The sequence below is a fragment of the Saccopteryx bilineata genome, chromosome 1 (genome assembly GCF_036850765.1).
Source record: "Saccopteryx bilineata isolate mSacBil1 chromosome 1, mSacBil1_pri_phased_curated, whole genome shotgun sequence".
Taxonomy (NCBI): Eukaryota; Metazoa; Chordata; class Mammalia; order Chiroptera; family Emballonuridae; genus Saccopteryx; species Saccopteryx bilineata.
The window spans coordinates 212,873,858-212,901,401 of NC_089490.1; the positions used below are offsets into that span (position 1 = coordinate 212,873,858).

General features: G+C 37.6%; 1 protein-coding gene across 6 annotated transcripts in view; it reads right to left on the minus strand.

Annotated features, from left to right (window-relative positions):
* The window catches only part of RGS7 (regulator of G protein signaling 7), a 476,419-nt gene that overhangs the window by 241,712 nt on the left and 207,163 nt on the right, over nt 1-27,544 (minus strand). For all 6 annotated transcript variants that reach the window (XM_066235224.1, XM_066235205.1, XM_066235210.1 and 3 more), the window contains exon 3: nt 23,545-23,641. In XM_066235224.1, the coding sequence (XP_066091321.1) occupies nt 23,545-23,641 (97 nt within the window). The remainder of the gene's footprint in view (nt 1-23,544; nt 23,642-27,544) is intronic.

Sequence of the window (27,544 nt, forward strand, 5' to 3'; positions counted from 1 at the left end):
ATTCATCCCAGAATCTCAAGGATGGTTCAACATATGTAAAACGGTTAACAATACACCATATCAACAAAACAAAGAACAAAAACCACATGATCTTATCAATAGATGCAGAAAAGGCATTTGATAAAATACAACACAATTTTATGTTTAAGACTCTCAACAAAATCGGTGTGTCAGGAAAACATCTCATCATGATAAAGGCCGTATATGATAAACCATCAGCTAACATCATATTAAATGGCACAAAACTGAAGGCTTTTCCCCTTAAATCAGGAAAAAGCGTTGTCCAGTCTCTCCATTCTTATTTAATGTGGTACTAGAGGTTCTAGCCAGAGCAATCAGACAAGACAAAGAAATAAAAGGCATCCATATGGAAAAGAAGGACTAAAAGTATCACTTTTTGCAGATGATATGATCCTATACATGGAAAACCCCAAAAAATCTACAGAAAGAATACTAGAAACAATAAGGCAATACAGTAAATTTGCAGTATAAAAAATTAACATACAGAAGTCAATAGCCTTTCTATATGCCAACAATGAAACTTTTGAGAACAAACTCAAAAAAATAATACCCTTCACGATTGCAACAAAAAAAATAAAATACTTAGGAATAAACATAACAAAGAATGTAAAGGATTTATATAATGAAAACTACAAACCATTGTTAAGGGATATCGAAAAAGATACAATGAGATGGAAGAATATTCCTTGCTCTTGGATAGGAAGAATAAATATAATCAAGATGGCCATATTACCCATAGCAATATACAAATTTAATGCAATTCCCATCAAAATTCCTATGACATTCTTTAAAGAAATGGAACAAAAAATTATTAGATTCATATGGGACTATAAAAAACTCCGAATAGCCAAAGCAATCTTTAAAAAAAAGAAGGAAGCTGGGAGCATTACAATACCTGACGTCAAACTACATTGTAGAGCCACGACAATCAAACAGCATGGTATTGGCAGAAAAATAGACATCCAGACCATTGGAACAGAATAGAAAGCCCAGAAATAAAACCACATATATATGGTCAAATAATTTTTGACAAAGGGGCCAACAACACACAATGGAGAAAAGAAAGCCTCTTCAACAAATGGTGCTAAGAAAACTGGAAAGCCAAATACAAAAGAATGAAACTCGACTACAGTTTGTCCCCTTTTACTAAAATTAATTCAAAATGGATCAAAGACCTAAACATAAGACCTGAAACAATAAAGTACATAGAAGAAGACATAGGTACTAAACTCATGGACCTTGGTTTTAAAGAGCATTTTATGAATTTGACTCCAAAGGCAAGAGAAGTGAAGGCAAAAATAAATGAATGGTACTACATTAGACTAAGAAGTTTTTGCTCAGCAAGAGAAACTGATAACAAAATAAACAGACAGCCAACTAAATGGGAAATGATATTTTTAAACAACAGCTCAGATAAGGGCCTAATATCCAAAATATACAAATAACTCATAAAACTCAACAACAAACAAACAAACAATCCAATAAAAAAATGGGAAGAGGACATGAACAGACACTTCTCCTAGGAAGAAATACAAATGGCCAACAGATATATGAAAAGATGCTCATCTTCTTTAGTTATTAGAGAAATGCAAATCGAAACTGCAATGAGATACTACCTCACACCTGTTAGATTAGCTATTCTTAACAGGACAGGTAATAGCAAATGTTGGAGAGGCTGTGGAGAAAAAGGAACCTCATTCATTGTTGGTGGGAATGTAAAGTAGTACAACCATTATGAAAGAAAGTATGGTGGTTCCTCAAAAAACTGAAAATAGAACTACCTTATGACCCAGCAATCCCTCTACTGGGTATATACCCCAAAACCTCAGAATCATTGATACGTAAAGATACATGCAGCCCCATGTTCATTGCAGCATTTTTCACAGTGGCCAAGACATGGAAACAACCAAAAAGCCCTTCAATAGATGACTGGATAAAGAAGATGTGGCACATATACACTATGGAATACTACTCAGCCATAAGAAATGATGACATTGGATCATTTACAACAAAATGATGGGATTTTGATAACATTATACAGAGTGAAATAAATAAATCAGAAAAAAACAAGAACTGCATTATTCCATACGTATGTGGGACATAAAAGTGAGACTATGAGACATTGATAAGAGTGTGGTGGTTATGGAGGGGGAAAGGACAGGAGAAGGGGGATGGGTAGGCGCACAAAGAAAACTAGATATAAGGTTACGTAGGATAATCTGACTTTGGGTGATGGGTATGCAACATAATTGATTGACAAGATAACCTGGACATGTTTTTTTTGAACATATGTTCCCTGATTTATTGATTTCACTCTAGTAAAATTAATAAAAATAAATAAATAAATAAATAAATAAATAAAATTTGAAAAAAAAATAAAAGTAATGAAATAGAAATGGGATGCTAGACTGGAAAAAAATCTTAGAGGAAGATGATCAGATGATCATAAATGTAAGAAGCTGACCATGACTTTGAAAAACTTCAAGAAAAATATAAAGCAAAAATGTTTTAGAGACAGGAAAGGTTAGACATATCTTAAGTTATCATTGAATTATGTAAACCTAGATAAGAAACATTTCTTTTCTGATAAAAAACTTACTATCTGTAAGTGAAAAGCCTGGAATAATAAAGTTTAAAATTGTTGGGGATCTAGATGTAAACACACTTTATTTATTTATTTATTTATTTATTTATAAATTTTTATTAATGTTAATGGGATGACATTAATAATTCAGGGTACATATATTCAAAGAAAACATGTGTAGGTTATTTTGTCATTAAATTATGTTGCATACCCCTCACCCAGAGTCAGATTGTCCTCCGTCACCCTCTGTCTAGTTTTCTCTGTGCCCCTCCCCCTCCCCCTAACTCTCTCCCTCCCTCCCTCCTGCGTCCTCCCTCCCCCCTCCCCTGGTAACCACCACTCTCTTGTCCATGTCTCTTAGTCTCGTTTTTATGTTCCACCAATGTATGGAATCATGTAGTTCTTGTTTTTTTTCTGATTTACTTATTTCACTCTGTATAATGTTATCAAGATCCCACCATTTTGCTGTAAATGATCTGATGTCATCATTTCTTATGGCTGAGTAGTATTCCATAGTGTATATGTGCCACATCTTCTTTATCCAGTCTTCTATTGAAGGGTTTTTTGGTTGTTTCCATGTCTTGGCCACTGTGAACAGTGCTGCAATGAACATGGGGCTACATGTGTCTTTACGTATCAATGATTCTGAGGTTTTGGGGTATATACCCAGTAGAGGGATTGCTGGGTCATAAGGTAGTTCTATTTGCAGTTTTTTGACCTCCATAATGGTTGTACTACTTTACATTCCCACCAACAGTGAATGAGGGTTCCTTTAAAATGGATCAAAGACCTAAATATAAGACCTGAAACAATAAAGTACATAGAAGAAGACATAGGTACTAAACTCATGGACCTGAGTTTTAAAGAACATTTTATGAACTTGACTCCAATGGCAAGAGAAGTGAAGGCAAAGATAAATGAATGGGACTACATCAGAATAAAAAGTTTTTGCTCAGCAAGAGAAACTGATATCAAAATAAACAGACAGCCAACTAAATGGGAACTGATATTTTCAAACAATAGCTCAGATAAGGGCCTAATATCCAAAATTTACAAAGAACTCATAAAACTCAACAACAAACAAACAAACAATCCCATAAAAAAATGGGAAGAGGACATGAACAGACACTTCTCCCAGGAAGAGATACAAATGGCCAACAGATATATGAAAAGATGCTCAGCTTCATTAGTTATTAGAGAAATGCAAATCAAAACTACAATGAGATACCACCTCACCCCTGTTAGATTAGCTATTATCAACAAGACGGGTAATAGCAAATGTTGGAGAGGCTGTGGAGAAAAAGGAACCCTTAATCACACTTTAAATTCCATCATTTGCTGTCTAAATTCATAGAGTATAGTTCTCTGCCTAGCCAGTCAAGGAAATCTCTTAGGTAAGGTACCCATGATTCCATACAGGCTGGTCTATTGTCAACTCTGATGAAATAGTTGATGAAGCAATGCCTTCCTCCAGATATTTGTACTGTCTTCCTGCATAATGTTATTCCCTTATACTTCCACATCCCTTTAGCATAGAAACAGATTTCCATATGGGAAGGTCATTGCTGTGGATTCAGTGACTTTCTCTAGAAGTGAATTCCCTGAGGTCTCAGTTAGGGATGTGCATATGACAGTTAGGTCCCTGGAGGGAGGCTAGGAAAGTGGGACAAAGTCCCCCAGTTCAATAATGTAGACTTGCACTTTTCTACCTGGAATTCTCAAATCAGGAGCTTCCCAGTATTTTCAGAGAATAAACTCTGTGAACTCATGAGGAGGTTTCATGATTGGGGAAGAGATCTGGCAATTCAGCTGCTCTATCTACTGTTTCCATAAATCCATCTCTTTCCAGCCCTGTCTCTGATTAAGTCATTCATAGTCCTGAGTCCTGTGAGACAAACTGGTTCATTTCCGATTGGGGTCCCCTGTTAATAGCTGTTTTTTTTTTCCTGAAGTTGGAAACGGGGAGGCAGACAGACTCCCGCATGCGCCTGACCCAGATCCACCCTGCACGCCCACCAGGGGGCAATGCTCCGCCCATCTGGGCCATTGCTCTGTTGCAACCAGAGCCACTCCAGTGCCTGAGGCAGAGGCCATAGAGCCATCCCCAGTGCCTGGGCCAACTTTGCTTCAATGGAGCCTTGGTTGTGGGAGGGGGAGAGTGAGACAGAGAGGAAGGAGAGGGGGAGGGGTGGAGAAGCAGATGGGCGCTTCTCCTGTGTACCCTGGCCGGAAATCAAACCTGGTACTCCTGCACGCCAGGCCAATGCTCTACCACTGAGCTAAGCAGCCAGAGCCCAATAGCTGTTTTTATATAGGTCTGTCCACTCTGCTAAGTGGGGACATTTACTTCTCTTTCATCTCTCTCCCTATTTCAAAAAACATTATTCCTATCTTTCACTGATTGTTTCCTTCTTTCTTGCCTGTTCTTCTGTCCTCGTGGGTTAACACCTTTTCAATCTTCCTTTATTGACACTTCTGTGGCTTTGGGGAAAACAGGAAGTGAACTTAAAACAAGTGAGTCTTTCTTGTAAAGAGAGAAATTCCAGAATATGCCTCCCTATTTTTGGTCACCAACACATTTCACAGACTCTGACTGTTGGAGGTGCTCAATGAGAAATCACTGAGGAGATGACTACCTGGGACAAAGGTACACTTTGAATACAAAGTCCGGTAAGTTAGTTTGGTTAGGCAAATATGTTGTGAGCATACATTCCACACCAGGACCGTTGAGACAAGGTATGAGGGCAAGTAAAGCATAATTCTTACATCATGTCGTCCATACTGTGGTGAAACTCCCTTGAAGAAAAGTGAATCTGAAAAATTATAGTAGGAACAAGAGTATGTGTTACTCAGGCTTGTTCTTAGTGTTAATAGCATCTCAAAGGAAGAAAAAGCCACAGAAACCTAATTAGAGTCAGATAATTAAGAAGTTAATGGACAATACTCTGGGGAATTAATTCACCCTATAACATCCTTTGTAAATGTCCTCTTTCTTTTTTGAATTTCTGCAACTGTGGCAAAGTCAAGTGTAATCATAGGCCTTGGTGATAAAAATAGATCATTAACAGTCTTTGTATCTTAGCTTGTTTTAATTTTAGAAAAAAAATAATAAATGCTTTTTTTTAATTTTGCAAGCCAGAGAATAAAAATATGCAACTTTAAAAGGAAATTTTCATTCAAGAGGGAAAAAAATAAAAATAACCAAGTTTGGTGTCAGATGCAAAACATCCCTTAAAAGTAGCTGAGAATTGAGGACCATGAAAAGGAATGTATAATTCAGAACTCATTGCCAGAAACACAAGCTAAGCTAACAAGCGAAGTCGAGATTTATTGGCACAGTAGTTAAAAAGCTTCAGGTACAGCTGGATCCAGGTACTCAAAGGTTATTGTCAGGACCAAATTTCACATCACTTTAGGCTTCTTCTGCACTAGTGTCACTTACAAATTGTACTTTCAGGTTTATACCTACCAGCTTAACAACACATAGAAAAAGTCTCCCTGATGGTTCTAACAAAAGTCCATACCAGCTACGGATCTTTGATTCACCAAGCTTGAGTCCCATTCCTTTTCCACAACCTTGATCCAGGGAATAGGTGACCCCACTCAAGCCACATGGACTGAGAATGGGGTGAGGGATGGGTACCTCACCAAAATTCAAGTAGATGGTGCCAAGAAAAGGGCACCTTCATTAAAAATATCAAATATGATAGCTACTAATTGGTGTGAGGCAACACTGGCCTCAAAATTTCAGCTGCATCACCATTTTCAAAAATTCTTTAAGTTTTGAAACCAGACAGACTGCTTAGTGCTGAGGGTGGTTTTGCGAGCAGCTATTTTTGATTACTTAATGATCTCCCCTGCACTTGCACCCAGCTGAAAGGCCACCTGATTAAGGAAGCTTAAGAGAAATATTCAATAACCTCTAAAGGAAGGGTAGAATACTTATTTTTAGCTTTCTAGTATTTGATCATAAATGCTTTCAGCCTGAAATGACTTCAGTGAGATTTGTACATCTGAAGGCTGCCAAGAAGGGAAGAGGTGGAAAAGTCAAATATTAAAGGAAAACCTCCTTACTCTCATCCAAAAGAGGATGGTTCTTTCAATTTGTAAAGAAAATGTTAGTTCTATTTTTAACTCCCTTTTTGGAGTCTCTAAAGCTTTGGCTAAGAGAAACACAGATCTGGTATCAAAAAGCTTTAAAAACTAAAAATGTTATGGCCTTGACTGAGTAGCTCAGTTGGTTAGAACATCATGCAAAAACAACAAGGTTTTGTATTCAATCCCTGGTCAGGTCACATATCGGAAACAACTAATGAATACACAAATAAGTGAACAACAAATGAATACTTTCTCTCTCTCCTCTCTCTCTCTTCCTTTCTGTCTCTCTGAAAGCAATCAATTAAAAATTTTTAAAAACTGTTATATCTACAAAACTTGTATACCTATAACTCATTAACCCCTTATGGATGAGTCTTTGATAAGAAGAACAAAGAGAGAAAATATGCCTTTCCCAGGCAATCCAGTCCTCTATAATGTCAGTATCCTCTGCAGATGGGCCCTGGAAAACTTATAAAATAGAATTTTTCCTGAGAAAGAAAGATCATTAGAAGCACATCATCTCATGAAGATGTATGGGCCATGAAAATTGTCCTCCCAAAAAGCTAACAATTAAGCCTGTAACCTGTGGGGTGAAAGTGATTGGTGGCCAATGATTCTTTACATCAAACTTTGCTTTCCAAACATTTTAAATCATCAATGCAACTCTTGTGAATGTGTCTTCTAGGCTAACTCTTGGAATGATACATCCATCACCACAGTCTGCTCTAAATTCATTTGAAGTTGTCATTTTTCAGGTTTCAACTTGCAATGGCTTACCACTGAAAACCACCCTAAGGTTATACTGAGCACTGGGCAGCCAACTTGAAGAACACCAATGGCGAGGCCATTGAAGTATGAGAGTGACCAGTATATTTCATGATGTATGGAACAGATGATCCTATTTGAAGCAGGTTGTATATTTCTAGATTGAGCTTCTAATCGGTTGCCCTTCACATCTCTCTCCTTTTCTTTGACCCTCCCAACCCGCCTGGATGGCTTCCATCCACCTTGAACCCCCATAGACATGAACAAATCAGCATTTAACAAGATGCTGTCTTACATTCCTCCTTAATTCTTTTAAATGTGAAGTAGTGCTCTCATATTTGGAAACTTTGCTATGGCTTTAATATTGGTTGTTTTGGCATCTTACTGAGCAAACTCAGAACAGACAGTCTGAAACCCAAGATATAGGCGTTTTCACTATATATATAGGTTGGAATGATTATTAAGATTTAAATGTCCACAAGGCAGTCCCATTTTTAATTAAGCCAGTCAGAGAAAGACGAGTACCATATGATACCACTTATAGGTGGGATCTAATAAACAAAATCAACTGACAACGTGAAGACAGATGCAGAGATACAGGAAACAGACTGACAGTTGTCGGGTGGGGCAGAGTGAGGACTGGGTGAAAAGGGTGAAGGGAGTCAGCAAAGAAAAAAAGAAAGACTCACAGACACAAACAGCAGTATTGTAGTTACCAGAGTGAAGTGGGAGTTGGGGAAGGTAGAAGAGGGTAAAAGTGACAGGGAGATAATGGTGATGGAAAAAAAATAAAAAAATAATAAAAGAAAACAACCTTTAAATTTCCAGCAGTATAATAAGGTGAGAGTTTATGGCTTACGTCAATAATCTTTAGATCTCGAATGTTCAAGTGATCTTTGGATTTAGTGTCTATTCATTTAGATATAGTCTGAGTATACAGTTTCTGTTCAAAGGAGGAACATTTTGTCCTTGTTCTGTGCTGCACTTAACTGTCCATTTATGTTTATTTATATCTTGATAATTTTTTGCACATTAGGTTCTTTCAAATGAGAATTAAGTGCTCTGCAATAAACTTTGCTCAGTGAGGATCTGCAATGTTGCAAATGAAAGGGTGAAGCTTTCAAAACTGTCATTTTTTGTTGTTGTTCATATGGTAAACTCTGACCTTGTGTAAATAGTTTTGCAAATCTCTATCTAAAGAGAAAGGTCATGGGCCCTGGCCGGTTGGCTCAGTGGTAGAGCGTTGGCCTGGCGTGCAAGAGTCCCAGGTTCAATTTCCGGTCAGGGCACACAAGAGAGGCGCCTATCTGCTTCTCCACCCCTCCCCCTCTCCTTCCTCTCTGTCTCTCTCTTCCCCTCCCACAGCCAAGGCTCCACTAGAGCAAGGTTTGCCCTGGCGGGTGCTAGAAAGGCTCTGATTGCATCAGAGCGATGCCCCAAGATGGGCAGAGCATCGCCCCCTGGTGGGCATGCTGGGTGGATCCCGGTCAGGCGCATGCGGGAGTCTGTCTGACTGCCTCCCTGTTTCCAGCTTCGGAAAAATACAACCCTCCCCTTCCCCCCCCAAAAAAAAATAAAGAGAAAGGTCATGTTATAAGTGTGTTCCACATCACAGGCTAGAGACAAACCTGGAAGCCCAATCCCATAACTTTTCTTTCTAACTCCCTGGTCCAAACCACCTTAAATCAACTTTACTCCTTTCTCTACAGAGGACTGTTTACAGGGGAGAAAAAAAGGGATTGACTCAGAAAAATAATTTTTTGCATGATTTCTATAATAAAGTTGTTTCAAAGAAGAAATTTAAAAACAAACAACCACCTAAATTATTTCTTTGTAACAAGATGTGACAAAGGGGAGTAATATTTATGCAGAAAGCACAACTGTTTCCCTGGGAACAGGTTGAGCAATTATGCAAATGATGAGTTAGTAGAAATCTGAAGCAAAGAATAAATGAAAGAGGAAAAAAGTGGCTAATTGGGATACATATGTTATAGGATGGTCAATAATACAACCATATTTGAAAATCATGAAATGTGATTATCACGATGTTCAGAGAGCAGCAATAGACACAACGCTGTGGAATTGTGCACGTGCCAAGATGTTGCCCAAGTTCTGGGAACATTTGGTCATTAGTTTCTGTGTGTGCTGCTCAGAGTCAGTGGAGGCGGACAGGAGAAAGGGAAGAGAAAATGGAGATGGGTCCAGCACATTTGGCATAGTGGGAAGTTCACACACGTACAGGCATGCCTCATTTTAGGCATCACAGATGTTGCATTTATTCCCACAAATTGAAGGCAAGACATCATACCAGCAAAAAGATTACAACTCGCTTTATTGCAGTGGCCTGGAGCTGAACCTGAGATGTCTCTGGGGGCTGCCCATGCTGTTCTTTCTTCAGCCTTTTAGCCATTGTTCTGTTTATTTCTGTGCTGATTTTGTTCTGTTTTCTTTCACCACACAGTTCTTCTTCAGTACAGCTTACTGTGCTGTTTCTCTTCTTGGTCTGCTCATGTCTCCTAAATAAACACAGTGCTCCCCCATCAGATACAGACACCCTGGTGAACTCAGGTGAATGAATTGAGGCTTATTAAGTAACCAAGTCTCAAAAACAAAAGAAGCCACTTGATGACTACCTGTGTCACCTTACTTTTAGAGCTTTCTTACTAGACTGATTTCTCTGTAAAGAAAGAGGTATTTTTCAAGCTAAATGCAGAATGAAACAGGGAAGGATAAAGAACTCAAATTACTTTTTCATGGTTATTAACATCAGATTATTGAATCAGACTATCAAATCTGGATTAACCTACATTCAAATGTCAGCCTTACCACTTACTAACATTACTACTTAAGGCAAGTTATTTAACTTCTCTGGGTATTCCTTTACTTATCTTTGTGAAGACACTACTAAACAGAATAATATGTCTAGGGAGCTAAGATTTGTTGAATGCCAAGCACATTGTAAGTGTTCAATAAATGACAGTAGTTGCTATAGCATTATGAACAATACACACTCATGTTCATTGTGCACCAGAGCCCAAGTTGTCATGTTGTCATTTAGCATTTGCTGTTTTCCTCTGCAACGTGAGAAATAGGACTAAAATCCAGGATTCTTCATTACCTGTATATATTTTCTTCACTGTTTCTGCTAGGCTTTGACAATGATCTACCTTTGGATATGGGAATGTCCAATGTTCTAACAATCAATGTTGGTTAATAGCATCATGTAGGTTTCAAATGTACAACCCTATGATATGTACTCTGTATGCTGTATTGTGTGCCCAGCATCTAAAGTCAAATCTTCTCCTGTCATCATATATTTGGGCCCTTTTACCTTTTACAACCCCTCACCCCTCTTCCATACTGTTGTCTCTGTGTCTATAAGTGTCAGTTTTAGATCCCACATATGAGTGAAATAATATGGTTCTTAGCTTTCTCTGACAGACTTATTTCGCTTAGCATAATATTCTTAAGGTCCATCCATGTTTTCGCAAATGGCAGTATTTCATCTTTTCTTAAGTCTGAATACTATTCTATAGTATATATTTACCACATCTATCTTCATCCAATCCTCTATCAAAGGGCACTCTGATTGTCTGATGTCTTGGCCACTGTGACTAATACTGCAATGAACATAGGAGAGCATATATCTTTAAGAATAAATGTTTAAACCAAATAAAACATAAACTGACAGTCTTTTTGGACTCTGGAGAAATTTGAAGATTATGTTCAATTTCCTGGTAGTCTACTTGGAATGCCATCTAAGTTAGTGATAGACAACAAAGCACATGTGCCATCTTTCTTCCCACTGAGATATGAGCATCATGCAGCACCAGATGCCAACAGAGCAAATAAACAGATGTGTGTTCTTTCTGCTGCTGTTAAACTGAGAAGTGAAATTTGTTGTGGATGAAACTGGATGTTCAAAACATCAGTGTCTGGTGAGAAGTCATTAACATTTGCTGAGTGTCCACTATGTGCCAGATACTGTGTACTTCAGCAGATACAAATTGAAATGTGAGATTTCTCTTCTTCTCCAGGTGCATATGGCCGTTAATAAGAATCATCCCACATGTCCATTAGGACAATGTCCGGTAAAATAAATTTTGTGAAGAATACAGTGCTGGGAAAATTCAAAGATAGGAGTGATTAATACAAGCTGGCCCGGGATAAGGATGAGATAGGAATAAGGTTGGGACAGTTCTCTATCCTAAAATTATTGGGGGATGGAAGTCATAAGTCTTTCTATATATGTTCCAAGAGAGAGGTATGAAGAGAAAATCGGATGCTGTCATCAAGACAGGCAGTGCCAAACAGTATATTATACATGCACCTCGAACACACAGTGCATTGATTCATTATTTCACAAAAACACATCCAAGCCAACCATTCAGTCATCAAGATTCATTCATTCTTAGGGATAATGAAGACTTCAGTACTATCTAAGTAAGTATCTATCTGTAGGGTTAATTCTGCTCTTTGAAAAGAAACCAATGTTCATGTATTAACTCAAAGAACTAAAGCACCTCTCATTTGTAGGATTTTAGACAATTAAGTTGCTAGTAAACAAAATTAAGTTCTTCAGGTCTGTTGCTTCAAAGACAAGTCAACACTTGTGAGAAACAATTTCCACAGTAGATTACTACAAAATGAAAATTTAATATGTCTGCATCAGTTAAATCTCCTAGGATACATTTGCAAAATTGCCTCTGACTTTCATTATTTCCCTCTTTCAGTAATCATCCAGATGGCACAACCCACTGAGTATTGACATTGCAATAATAGAGACATTAGTTAAGGAAATTAAAATGTGATTTATTGAAGAAAAATAATCAATGTCAATATGAAATAATCTTAAGTTCAAATGGTAAGACAAGAAAAGCAATTAGTAAGCCTTTATCTCCCTGGAAAATTTCAGTGTGTTATGTGTAGTTGTTTGTCGGAGGAATAAAAGATTGGGCATATTAAAGAGGGTTAAACTATAAGACACCTTGAAATGTAGAGAATGGTTATTATTTGATGAAAGTCAACAAATACCCTTTGAGAACTTAGTAAGAAAACCAGATGCCAGGTGCTAAAGAGCATCTAGCACAAGTAACACCTTGGTCTTGCAACAACAGATTAACAAGGGAAGAAAATGTCCAGATCTGGGACTAATCTGAGCCTCTTAAGATGTTAATCAAAATTATCATATCAATTGCAATAACTCTAATAATGTTTCTCTTTATTTCTCATTTTCTTTGTACTACACACAAGGATATTGAATTGTCTGGTCATATTGACATCAAGAAATAAAAATAGAACCTAAATATCCCATTATTTTGCTTCATCTCTTGTGCATTTATTATTTCTAGTTAGATAGCTTTTTGAACTAATATTTATATCTTTAACACATAATCAGTAATGAGCTCTACCTTTTAATTACTTAAATCATATAAATTACTACTGTCTCTCTTATGTCCCAAAGCTGCCTTTTTATTTATTTATTTTTTTCACAGCTGCCTTTGTAAGAATACTCCATTATTGAATATTTTCAAACTGTTGACATTGAGGTTGGATTAAAAAAAAAGCATGAAATAATTCTAATTCTGATGAGTTTATATTCATTTCCTTTTAATATGTGTAGGACAATTTTCTATTTTTATCCAGTTTCCTCCCATGTCATACTTCACACCCTACCTGAGACCTAATGTGGTGTTGATAAATGGAGCACAACAGAGCAGTGACTTTGGGGACTAGACTATTGGTGACTCTCTAGTTCTCTTCATGGGTTTTAATTATTAATGCTGAACCTGTCCTCCCAAAACACAGCTTTCCATAATTTTTTATAAATGCATTACTTTTAATGTGGCTAAATTGATCTTTCTTGCTAGCTCTCTGGAACTTCACATATTCTGGTGTTTTCTTCTTTGGATTATTTTTTCTTTCTTGGCTTAGAGTTTCACTTTTTCGTACTATTGAGCATCATCTTTAAATTTCAAGAGTCTAGATGCCTATAAAGTTAATGTTTAAATGCTAAGATAAAGTTTAACACCAGCTGAGATTTCCCAGACTTCCAGAAAGTTGTTTGTTTATTATGGCACTGTTTTCTGCCTTTTTTTTTTTTTGTATTTTTCTGAAGCTGGAAACGGGGAGAGACAGTCAGACAGACTCCCGCATGCGCCCGACCGGATCCACCTGGCACGCCCACCAGGGGGCGACACTCTGCCCACCAGGGGGCGATGCTCTGCCCCTGCGGGGCGTCGCTCTGTCATGACCAGAGCCACTCTACCGCCTGGGGAAGAGGCCAAGGAGCCATCCACAGCGCCCGGGCCATCTTTTCTCCAGTGGAGCCTCGCTGCAGGAGGGGAAGAGAGAGACAGACAGAGAGGAAGGAGAGGGGGAGGGGTGGAGAAGCAGATGGGTGCTTCTCCTGTGTTCCCTGGCCAGGAATTGAACCCAGGACCCCTTGCACGCCAGGCCGACGCTCTACCACCGAGCCAACTGGCCAGGGCTTGTTTTCTGCCTTTTATATTGTTCTTTAACCATGCCAAAATGGTCCCAGATCCAATGTGAGAAATTCTAAAGTATACTGATTGGCCCTTTTCCCAAAGTCCAAAAAAGAAGATAAAGTATTAGTATATTCTTTGTATTATTTTAATTATTTATTCATATATTTATTAGTATATTTTTCCATAGAATCTTGACTATGTGTTTATGCACCTACCCTGCATTTAACTGTGGATCTTGTCAGATTCCCAGACAGGAATGAGAGAATTTGAAGTTCATCCTCAAGGTTCTTGGAGTCTCTTGCAGAGAGCCCCTTATGGATAGAAATCCTGTATTCTATAGGTACAGTGTCATTTGTCTAGTAAATTATGTATTTTGACCCATTGTTAATGATTTATTCTTGAGTTGAAAAATTCATCTTCAGAGAGTTACTTACAAATGTTGGTCATGCAACAGAAAAATGACTCAGTTGTGTTGGAAAGAGTCTTTCAGCAAAGACACCATAGGGAGAAGGCACAGTGTTCTAAATAAAAGATAGGGCAACAGAACTTTCCCAAAACAGCCAATAGTTAGAAGTCAGAGAGGGCTCTTATTTGTAGACTTTTTTTTTATTGTTCAGTGAAAGGAGGGAAGGCAGAGAGACAGACTCCTGCATGCACCCCAACCAAGATCCACCTGGCAAGCCCACTAGGGGGCAATGCTCTGTTGCTCAGCAACCAAGCTCTTCTTAGTGCTTGAGGCAAAGGCCATGGAGCCATTGTCAGGGCCTGGGGCCAACTCACTTGAATAGAGCCATGGCTGCAGGAGTAAGAGAGAGAGAGAGAGAGACTGAAAGAGAGAGAGAGAGAGAAGAAAGAGGGGGAGGGGTGGAGAAGCAAATGGTATTTCTCTTATGTGCCCTGACCGGGGATTGAACCCAAGACATCACATGCTAGATCGATACTCTACCACTGAGCCAACCATCCAGGGTCTGCAGACTTTGATATATTTGGATGGGATTTTTCATTTCTGGAATAAAGTTATTTGGAGGACAAAATCAACTCCCATCTAAGTAATATTTACTTAAAATATAAAATAAAAAATTTACATGCTTAGAAAGAATTGCAGGAAGTAGTATCACTATCTACTTAATCTAGAAGAGAAAATATTCCCTGGACCTTTTCTGCATGACTATAAAGAAAGAAAATGCTAAAACTAAAGCCTTAGAATATTCTGGAATTTTTACTGTTTCTTCTAACATTCTGGTGAAAAGAAAATGAGTAAGAGTTTGCTTTTCATCTGGGTCATATCAAATTGATCCAACCACATTTTAAAATATATTATTTCTCTAGAGATACAGTGAGAGCCCAATTAACAGCTAACCTCATCATTTATCAGCAGCATTTAGTTATTAGAAAGACAATTATCTAGAACTTATGTTGAGTGTCCAAGTGGCTGAGATGAAAAATCTCCACTCCTTCTAATCCCTTCCTGTTGCTATTTTACAATAAGAGAAAAATGACAACCAAGAGAAGGCAAAGAATATCTCACAGCAGAGACAATGTGAATATCTATTTGATTAGGTGACAGTTCAACTCTCCTCTTGGTCCCCAGCTTTGTTGATTGCAAAGTTACTATATGCCAGTTGCCTTGTCACTTTATCACCTTGTCATTTTATCAAGAGGTTTGTCAAGACAAATAAAAGACTTTTTATTTTTATTATTTTTTGCAAACATTTATGTCTCTTTCAAATCTCGTTAACATTTCTTGTCTTCTCCAAAAGTTTTTTCAGAACTGCACTTTAAGAACTGCCAATATATTTAAGATTTTTTCCTATTTACTGCTTATAAATTTTCCATGTGCATTCTTCAATTTTGGGGGGGATATTAAAAAAACCCCACAAAATATTATCAGCATAATGTCTGCCAAAATATTTTTGAATTGTTTTTCAAAAGCAATCTATTTCTCTCTGAATTTCTGTAAAACCCTTGATAACCATTCCAATGGTAAATGAAAGATATTTCACAGTAAGATGTCAGTTTCAGAGAGCAGCAGCTTAGACTCTTAGAAGTATCTTAGAATTACCTAGTCTTAGAGACTCGACAAAAAAAAAACAACAAAAAAACGAACAACAACTCTATCTTACTTATTCATATTGTCTTAAAATTGTTTCCCAAAGTAGCCAGGCTTAAGTCACATAAGGCATCTTGAAAACTGTTTTCAAGAACATTTAGATGCAAAATATGTACCTATTCAAACTTGTACTACCCCAGTTCATATGAACAAGTTTGTTCCTTTCCCTCTTACCTGTGCAGCTACCCAGGAGATAACATTAAGTCAACATATATCATTGCTCCACAACACTAAAAAATATCCACACAACCCACAGAGGAATAAAGGACAAGAAGCAGGAACACATTTAAAGGCAATTTGACTTTTAAGCTCCTATATATTGCTCAGTTTTCATATACATGGTTGAAAACAACAAGACATCAAAGAGACAACTGATTTTGCTCTTCCTGATTGAGGACAATTTAGGTGAGAAACAGTTTTAAGTTGCAAAAGGAAAGTAGTAAAGAGATTCAACGCCTTAATTACCAACATTCTTGGGATGGAGAACCTTCTCAAACTAATTAGACAAGAAAACAGAAACAGAGGACACACAGGAATGGCTGACTAGAACTCCCTACTAAATTACAATTTTCTCCCCTGTCAACAGTGCTTAGTGATTTGGAGCAGGACCAATCTTTTTGGTTACTTCAAATTAGTGTCCTAAATTCAATCTTCAAACACATTAACCAACCCATTTTATTTGATAGCTGTCACAGGCAGTCCTTTTCTGATCTCAGTGGGCTACTTCACAAGCATGGTACAATGCAATTTTAATGAAAACCTATATCATTTACCAAGAACCGAGAAGAGAATTCTGGTTTATTTCCTGCTGGGGCTTACATTGGAAATACAGTCATTTCCCAGGCAATCCATGGAATAAAATGACACTCATCCAAAAGATGAAGGTTTATTTCACCATAATCTAGAATAACGAAAATAGTGAATGTTTAGAATAAGAGAACAACCAAATAGCCTGAAGAATCATGGAGTGTCATGACAGTGAACTTGTTTCATTTTCAGTGAAGTTAATTTTCAAGGAGTGGGGCTGCAGTGGTAGTTATCTCTGGAGATACTACCTGAGGTTTGGCTAAGCATTGGTTGTAAGCTTATATATAATGAGCATCATGATGACTTTCCCTTCATGCTCATCTGTAGTGCACAGGTCATGATCCATTCTGAATAAAGCAGATTAGTGAAGAGTTTGAACTTCACGTGCTGATTGGTTCATTTTGTTATGATTCAAAGAAAACCATTAGAATCCTCATCCACTGGGCAAATGTCTTATCTCCCTGTATCTCCAGGTCTGGCAAAATGCTCACAGCACAGTGGGCACCTGACACATGTTTAATTTACTATTAACAAATAAGAATCTAACAGAATGCTAGATCTAGCCAGCTCCAAACACTCACCTCAAGGAGACCAAAGGATTAATGTTTATGTTCTTCATGTGATGCATATTATGAATAATTTCCTTCAATTGCAGAGATATTTTCACTTGAACACAATTTAAAAGGCAAAATTTTGGGGGGGGGTTGTAAAAATCCCAATAAGTTTTGTTCATTGACAAAGCCACATGATCACAATAGTGTAACTGCTTTCACAATCCATACAAATACAAATATTTCCTCTAGAATTACAATTATTCTTTATCCATTTAAAAATATTTAATGAATGTCTCCTATATTAGATATTGTTTTTAGTGCTGGGATTACAAATGTGAGCATATGAAACATTCTTGTAATTTTCAGTATTGCCTGGAAGAGAGACATTAATCAAACACTACCACTAGTGAGTTTATAACTCCAAAAGAGAATAAAGTGTTTGAAAGAAAAAAAATGCAATTTGATGAGTGTTTTTAAGAAAGGAAATGTGTAGGCTTGAGATGAATAGGTCTAAGCTGAGCAAAGGGGAAAAGGGTAAGAAGCATTTCAGAGGTAACAAGCACAAAATACCCCAGCAACAGAGGGCATGGTGAAGTGTTGGAACCGAAGATGGGCTTCTGTGGCTAGTATCAAGAAAGCAAGAGGGAGCTAGGAAGCTGGTTTGAGAGACAGGTAGGGAGTCTTGTTAAAGACTTTGGTCTTAATCCTGAAATTGGAAAACAGTTTCAATGGATCAGATTTGCAACTTGAAGATACCAGTAAGGCTGCTCATTGGGGAAGACGGGACCAAGGGCCAAGTGGATGTGGAGAGCAGGAAGGAGCTGATGCAATAGTCCAGGTGAGTGGAAATGGCAGTGGAACGGCAGACTAGAGCAATACAAGAACAGATGGTCAAAAGCCAAATGATTTGATGGCTGCTTAGAAGAAAAAAATGATAAGATTTGATGATGACATTGCCGTTAGAAGAAAGGGCTGTAGAAAGAGGGTCTTGGTGGCTCTAGCATTTCTGAAATGTGCCATCTTTCCTGAGACAGAAAGCAGGGCAAGGAAGAAGAAAGGAGTATGAGTTTAATTTCATGTTGAGCTTGAGTTAGTTTCCTTTGGAATGTCCAAGTGGAAACATTACAAAAGGAGTTTAATATACTGGAGTTCAGAAAAAAGATCTGGACCAGAGGCAAGCATGTGCAAGGGTGCATAAAGTTTGTGATTAAAGTTGTAGGCATGGATGTCATTGGCTAGAGAAAGAAATACAGTCAGATTTCGATTGATGCTTTATCACTTTAGCCACCTTGTGAATAGTCTAGTCAATTGTATTCTCTTTAAATAATACTTTCTTTCAGTAATCCTTTTTCTACACTTTCCCTTTCTGAGGTCTCTGAAATATAGAACTTATATGGAAAGGAAACTTGGCAATCATCAAGTCTAACTTACAAATTTTCTCAAAATGATGAAAGTCCTTAGAGGTTAAACTGAGACAAGAGCTCAAGTCTTTCTGACAAGTATTCCAGAGTTTTCATCTGGATTGTGGATATGTCAGGAAACAAATGTAAGCATTCCCAGTACTCAGAATCCTACAGATTTTAGTAGACTTTTATTTGTCAGGCTGAACTGACACACACACATTCAAAAAACAGCACTTATGGAAGATTCATTGGTGGAGGAGAAAAGGGAATGGAATCTTGAATGTACTGATTTGGTTTGAATATCAGTAGGTTGTACAACATTGGGACAAAAATTTGAGCTCTCTCTATGAAATAAAGATAAACAATAATTACCTCGAAGTATAGTAAGGAATAAAATGAGTATATTAAAAGCCAATGACTAGGTAGTAGGCTCCCAAATTACTACTATTTTCCTCCAAAGTAAAAAATATATATCATATATGACATAAAAGTAATTGTTATTGTAACTTTCTATATAAGTAATTGTTATTTCAATACATAAAGCCAAAATAACAAACCCTTATTAAAAATACCTTTATTATTAAAAAGAAAATTCCAATATCTCATTCAAACTCTAAAAACATTAAATATTGAAAGAGTATTTCTTATTTCATCAGGGTTTAAAGCCTATTTATTTTATGTTTAGACACTTAAATTCTATAAAGCATCTATGACTGTGAATCAATAAAAAAAATCTACACCAAAAAAAAAAACTACACCAAAATAATATTCAATATTCTTATAAGGTAATATATTTTCTAGAAATAAAGCACCACTTTATATCAACATCTTATTAAGCAACTTAAAACCTCTGTTGTTAGTTTTAATTTATTCAAATATGCATGTAGCCAAGATAAATGTTGTAGTTGTAAAATATTATCAAAGATGAATCAAATGCCATAAAATGTAAAATTCAATTATTTCCTCTTTCATTCACAAACTTCTGTGCTCCATCTGAACTTTGACCTTTATCCTGCTTCTATTCAGGGTTTAAATAAGAAGACTTTTCAGCTGATGTGAATGTCATAGTTTGCTTTACCAAAGATATTCCGATGAAAGATGAATAAATATTGTAAATTACAAGGTATAAATTCTAGTGCAACAGCTATCATGTAGGAATAAGACATGTGGGTTTCAATCTGGGAAAAGCCTCAGCAAAATACGCAAATATTATGTTTTTAGCTTTATAGTTATGCTTTTTCAATTTGAGGATACAACTGCATAAAAATTGCATGAACATTTTTCTAGAAATCTCACGTAGTAATATTTGTACTGCATTATATTGTATTGGAGAGCTTTAGTTCTAAGGCAAGATACAGCTTCACTTAAAAGGGGAGGATTCTGGGTAAAACAATTTAGCACACAGCAGACACTTCTTAGATTCTTCGTCCAGGTTTATTCCCCATCTACTTCAAAACATGACTTGAAGCAATTTATAAGATATCTCTCTCTCTCTCTCTCTCTCTCTCTCACACACACACACACACACACACACACACACATCAAATTAAAACAACAGCAATGACAGACCAAAAAAATCAGAAGAAAAAGGAGGGTAGATATGTCAGTGAGGAGTCAAGTGAGAAAAGGCATATGAAATGTTAAATTCAGCAATGAATTTCCTAGAAATTAGAAAAAATAAGAAAAGAAAAATACAGGTTACACATTTCTTATTGTTTCTAAAAAGCAAAAAGGCAAGTTTCTCTTCAAAGATAAAATGTTCTTACTATTTGATTATAGAATAAATGCATTTCAGGGTCATTTCATAAGCAATTCAGAGAACACAAAGTAAATATATTTGATTATAGCTTTGCAAAATTTAAAAAATAGTTGGTAAATAATCATGTCTCTGCCTACTCTAAATGCTTTTAAATCATTATACCCAAATCTAATGGATGGAGGTATTCCTTTTGGGAGTTGAGTTTGTGCAATTCAGGTTCTTCACTGAAGATCTGAATATTGTTTAAACAATTCTCTCACAACTGACTTTTTTAACCTTTGGAGACAGAACTCACGTCAGTCGATCATACCAGTGGAACATTTAGGGCCAACATATAATTATCTATTTCCAAACTAAAATGAAAATATTAGCCCATGAAACCCAGTACAGTAACTGGAATATAGGGTATCTGATTAGTGTTCGTTGAATTGAATAAAAAAACCTAAAGGAAAATACAGGTAGCATGCATCTCAGACCAGCAGGTGCCAACCCACTCTATTTTTTTTTTTACCAGCTTAAAAATACTGATTTCCTGGTTGCATCCCAGACCTAATGAATTAAAATATATATAGTTAAGGTTTATAAATATGCATTCCTGAGGACCACCAATGAACCTGTTGCAGATGTAGAAAAAGTCTGAAATACAAAAGGGAAGTAGAGAACACAGCGAAACAAAAAGGTAGATGTTTCACGTAGAGGCCTGAGAGAGATGAGGGGTCCCAAGGGACTTCTGCACAGGTTGTATCACTGTGCCCCTGAACACAGGAAACAGGGCAGCAAAGCCACCAGGAACCCAGTAGTCTCTGCCTCATCACTTCTGCCTCTCTTATCTCTTGTGTTCTATTTTTTTCAATCTGTAGACATTTCTTTTGCTTGCCTCTGTACATGGCCATTATCCAGCATCCAGGCTGACATCACCTCAGTGAAACACATTCACACACACACACACTCTTTTTTTTTTTTTTTACAGAGACAGAGAGAGAGAGTCAGAGAGAGTGATAGACACGGACAGACAGACAGGAACGCAGAGAGATGAGAAGCATCAATCATCAGTTTTCGTTGTGACACCTAAGTTGTTCATTGATTGCTTTCTTTCTTTTTTTTTTTAATTTTTCTGAAGCTGGAAACGGGGAGGCAGTCAGACAGACTCCCGCATGCGCCCGACTGGGATCCACCCGGCACGCCCACCAGGGGGCGATGCTCTGCCCATCCGGGGCGTCGCTCTGTCACGACCAGAGCCACTCTAGCGCCTGGGGCAGAGGCCAAGGAGCCATCCCCAGCGCCCGGGCCATCTTTTGCTCCAATGGAGCCTCGGCTGCAGGAGGGGAAGAGAGAGACAGAGAGGAAGGAGAGGGGGAGGGGTGGAGAAGCAGATGGGCGCCTCTCCTGTGTGCCCTGGCCAGGAATCAAACCCGGGACTTCTGCACGCCAGGCCAACGTTCTACCGCTGAGCCAACCGGCCAGGGCCATTGATTGCTTTCTTATTTGTGCCTTGACCACAGGCCTTCAGCAGACCGAGTAATCCCTTGCTCGAGCCAGCGACCTTGGGCTCAAGCTGGTGAGCTTTGCTTAAACCAGATGAGCCCGCACCCAAGCTGGCAACCTTGGGGTCTCGAACCTGGGTCCTCTGCATCCCAGTCCAATGCTCTATCCCACTGTGCCACCGCCTGGTCAGGCCACATACACTCTTAACTGAAGTTCAGGAAACTCAACAGAATCTTAGGAGAGAGAAAGCTGCTGGTCAACATCCACCACTGATCTGAGAGTGATGAAGTGCCCAAACCCCAACATCTGGGCCTCCTTATTTGCATTTGGTCCTTATTTTACCCTCTCACCAAGGCTGAAGCCCTCCTGTTCACTGGTTTTTCAATCCTACTCATGAAGAAGCATCACAGCTCTCATTCATAAGTCTCATCAAGTGCCATCCCTTCCACATGCTCAACACCAGTCTCCTTTCCCTTGTTACTTGTCACTCAAGACAAAGTTTTGATTGGCCTGATCTCACCTCTTCTCTCAACCTTGCCAGTCCAGGCCCAAGGCCCACACAGGGTGGGTCTTCATTGCCTCATGGAGCCAGAGCTCAGGCTTGTAACTTACTACTCTCCATTTTCTCTTGTGTTCCTCTTGTCATTTCCAATCAAATTATGAAGTTTCTCTAGTTCTGATAATGATTCCTTTATTTTGTAGTCACCCAATTAAAAAATAAACACCAAAAGGAACTTGGGTCATAGACTCTTTTAGCCTGTAAACCCAGTCATTAACCAAATGTTCATGCTTTCCCTTCCTATTCCTTCCTCCAGATATATCAGAATCTTGGCATCCAAACTATATCCACAAGAGCCTCAAACTGTGACAGAGACAATGGCCTTTACTGAATGTCAACTCATCCTGAACACTGTCATCATAACGTTCTCTGCAAAAATGTTAAATGTCTTCATATTTCCCAATACATTAGAACTAGATTCTTTGGATTGGCTTTCAAAGACCCTCATAACCTATTGTTCCTATCTACCTGGTTTTCTGTGGTTTGGCCACTCCAGCTCTGCTCTTGAAGTTGATTAGACTTCTCATTGTTGAAACTCAGCTCATCCCTGATCTTCAGGAAACTTCTCTTGACTCCTCATGAATAATTTTGACCCTCCTAACTTCTATATACAATCAACATCACATTTGTCTTGCACATCTTTATTTTAATATTGTTTTCTGTTATTTCACATTTGTTCATTATGTCTCAACAACTAAGATTAGGATCATGATTTTTGCTCTTTTGTTTTGTTGATAATTTACTATCATTTCAAGTGTCCAACATGCTGTTAAAATATGGCATTAGCATTTCATAATCTTAGTTACTGAGTAATGAGTTTGAAAGTTTCAATAGTGAAAAGCTAGAATAAATTTTAAATAGTCCTGTGAAAAAGGCAGAACAGAAGAAAGCTATACTGAATGCAGACTTACCAGAGAAGACACTAGGTATCTTGGAAAGAAAGCTTTTGACAGTTCGGATAGGAATTCCATTTTTCTCATCTTGCATGCGTGCTATGACGTCTTCCATCTAAATAACAATGACAGGATAATTAAAACCTTTCAAAAGTTGAATTTTTTTCAGAAAAAGTCAGCTCCCATAAAAATTTTTATACCAGTTTTGACCAACTAAGAATAATGCAATATTCTTACCTTGCTAGACTTTGTCACATAAATATTTTCAGTTTGGTTAAAACATGATGGAGAAAAATAGCAAGAAAAGTGGCCATTTTAGGCTCCATTAAGCTAGTAAGAGGAGTTCTGTGCTTTGAATAATGTTTCTCTTCTGGTTTCATTGTCTTTGGTTGTAAAGGTTCAGACAAAAGAATGTATTTTTGAAGCTGTCAGAAATCACTGTCATGGCAAAATTCACACTTCATTAATATTGTTATTTCTACTGTACTTACTGAGGAAAAAAACAGAAGCCCTAATAACAGTTGTTTGGATTTCTTCTTTAAACAAGTGAGGTTCCATTTTTTTTGTTTAAGATAAACTTCAAAAACCTGTCTAGAAACATAAGACTGATTGCCAGCAACTGCTGTTTCTCTTTCTCAGGAATTTACTAAGATGTGATGTGAAATACACACACACACACACACACACACACACACACACACACGCATGTACAGAAAACTGAATGTAACACCATAGCCTTCTGCCCATTTATGAATTCCACTCCTTCTTTCAAGTACGTTCACTTTTGCTTTGGAAAAATTCATGCAGTTTAAAGAGCTGGGCTGCATAAAGTCTAATACGGAACACAGCCCCATGCTGAGGCATGCATATACAAACATACACACGTTTTAGTGTGAAACTCAACATGTGTTCCTTCCCTTATTCCCAAAAGAATTACTGACTACCAACTCTGGGCCAGACTCACCACTGGGCACTGTGAATATGAAAATAAATATAATACATTTCCTGCCTTCAAAAAAAATCCTGTAATATTAAATACAATGGTAAAACTTGAGTAAGGTTTATAGTTTAGTTAATAGTGTTGTAGTAATGTCAACTTTCCATTTTTGATGATTATGCTAGAATTATAGAAGAGGTTAACAGTAAGAAAAGTTGAGTTAAAAGGCATGTGGATATTCTCATCTTTTTTAAAAGTCTAAAATCATTTTATAAAGTTAAAAAAATTACAGTCTAAAATTGATATAAATTAATTACCTATCAAATCCCCATCAACATAGCTTAAGAATGGCTTTCAACTAAATAATCTTATTTGCCTACGTAACTACTATCATATTTATTAGCATGAGAAAATAACTGGGGATGTGGGAAGAACAGGTTATAGCAGTGGTCCCCAACCTTTTTTGGGCCACGGACCAGTTTAATGTCAGAAAATATTTTCACGGACTGGCCTTTAGGGTGGGACGAATAAATGTATCACGTGACCGAGACAAGCATCAAGAGTTAGTCTTAGACGGATGTAACAGAGGGAATCTGGTCATTTTTTAAAAATAAAACATCGTTCAGACTTAAATATAAATAAAACGAAAATAATGTCAGTTATTTATTCTTTCTCTGCGTACCGGTACCAAATGGCCCACGGACCGGTACCGGTCCACAGCCCGGGGGATGGGGACCACTGGGTTAGAGGACTATAGGGCTGCACTTGACTCTCGGCTCTTTATTATCTCTAAGGCTGTTTCCTCATCTATAAAATGGAGATATAATAATATTTACAATAATTCCTTCAAATGTTTATGAAGTTGGATTGGGACTAATTTAAGGTTAAACAAACAACAGACATAAAGCAAAGAGTATTGGACTTCAAATGCCCATGCACACCCCTGACATTTAGAGATAGCTATTTTCCATTCTTCAATTTGCTTTTTGATGTGCAGGAAGCCCTGTTAGCCTAATTCTCCTGCACCTCTCTGCCATTCTAGGAGAGCTGGCTAACTTCTCGGGGAGAAGAGTTGGGAATGAAAAACTGGCCTGCAGGGCACATCTGTTTTCTATTGAGAGGTCCACATCCAACTCTGCTGGTACAGAGAAGCCTCCTTTAGTGAGTGAGTGAGTCTGTTCAGAATTGAGTTTCAGGATTAGAGCTTAGTGAACACTCTTCAATAATAGCTTTATCAGCAATCAACATGCTATTGCGACCCCCAGATGCTTGACAGTTAGCTGTAATTCTCAACTGGTTCAGAATTCAGGTAGAAAGGAAAGGGTCAGGGGGAGGGGCTTGTGGGGGAGGTGGATGGGGGGAGGAGAGTAAAGACAGTCAAATATACAGTGATGGAAAATAATTTGACTTTGGGTGGTGAGCACACAATATAATCAACAGTTCAAATGCTATAGAAATGTTTACCTGAAACTTATGTACTCTTATTGATCAATGACACCTCATTAAATTTAATTTTCTAAATAAAACAAAAGGTTTTTCTGTGTTTTGTTTTTATCAAGGCCCTGAAAGACTCCCAACCAAATACACTACTTCTTTTCATATAATACAGATTTCTCATCTAAGTAACGTATTATGAAAAAGATATTGACTTTTTATTTTGTCACTGTTTGCCCTTTATTCACCTGACACAATGTCTAGAAATGAAGATTAAGCTGCTTTTCCTTACCTAGTATCAGCCCTTAAATCCTTGTATTATCAGCTTAATGGTTTAAAGCAGGCAGGATTAGACAGACATGGAAACCTCTCTAACTCCCACTTTAATCACCTGAGTACTCCTGGGATGTTGCAGCAATTGCCTCTGGTTGGGGGCTGAATTGAGATGCATCATGATGACTAAGAGGTATTTTCTCCGCAAATTCACATAACCTCTCTGTTCACTGGATCCCAAAGGAGCAAGGTTTAGGAATCTGGGAACCAAAGTGACCTCTGTGGTTGTTTGTAAAATCTTCAATTCTTCAGAGACATAATTTTCACAATAAAAAAAAAAAAAACTCCATGAAAAATAGGATTTGTGTTCTAGATTGAAAATGTGATCATGAAAATGTATTCAACTGTTTTTTATCTTTACTCAGAGATGTATCCATGAACCTTACTGTGGCCTATAACAAGCAAACAAACAAACAAATAAAAATAAAAATAAAAAACAAGCAAAACTAAAACAAAAACAAAGAAAGAAAAAATATCTGGTTTCTAAAAGCTAAAATTAGTCATAAAGGCCACATATAAAGGTACATCTACTGTATTTTACTGAAGTTCCTTTAAGCATTCACTCAGATTTATTTTCCTATTATCCATGGTTTTACACACGTGGTTACCTGCTTTCTCACTACTGGCAATAGCAAATTAGATGAAGAAACTGTTAACAGGAGACAAACTAACAGAGCAAGCTAGACAGCAAGAGGAATGAGAGGCTATAAAAAGTAATGCCAATAAATGTTAAAACTATTTGAGACAATTTAATTTAAGGCCAAAAGGCTCAGATATCTTAAGCATCTCTAAAAAAATATATATGTTGTCTACCGATCAATCAATAGGTCTATGTATTTTACTATCGATCTATTTATCTGTCTATCATCTATCTTCATAAGGATGCCACTGAGCTGTAAGTGGTTAGCATGTGTTTTAACTTTCATAAGCCTGTTTCTGACTGAGGGCCAGGAAACAGAGCCTGAAATAACAGAACACTGGCCTGTGAACAGGAAAGGTGAGTATGCCTTGGGTAACTGAGGTTTTCTTTTTCTTATTTTCTTTAACCTTCAAATAATAAGAAGCAGATGATCTATGACAGAGAAGGGGGTGAAGAGGAGAGAGAAAAAGAGAGAGAGAGAAAGAAAGAGAGAGAGAGAGAGAACAAAGCATCAACTCATTGTTCCATTAGTTGTTCCATTTAGTTGTACACTCATTGGTTGCTTCTTGTATGTGCCCTGACCAGTGCTGAACCCATAATCTCAGTACACTAGGATGACGCTCTACACATTGAGCCACCCAGCCAGAGCCTTAAAATTGTTTAACTCTGGAAAT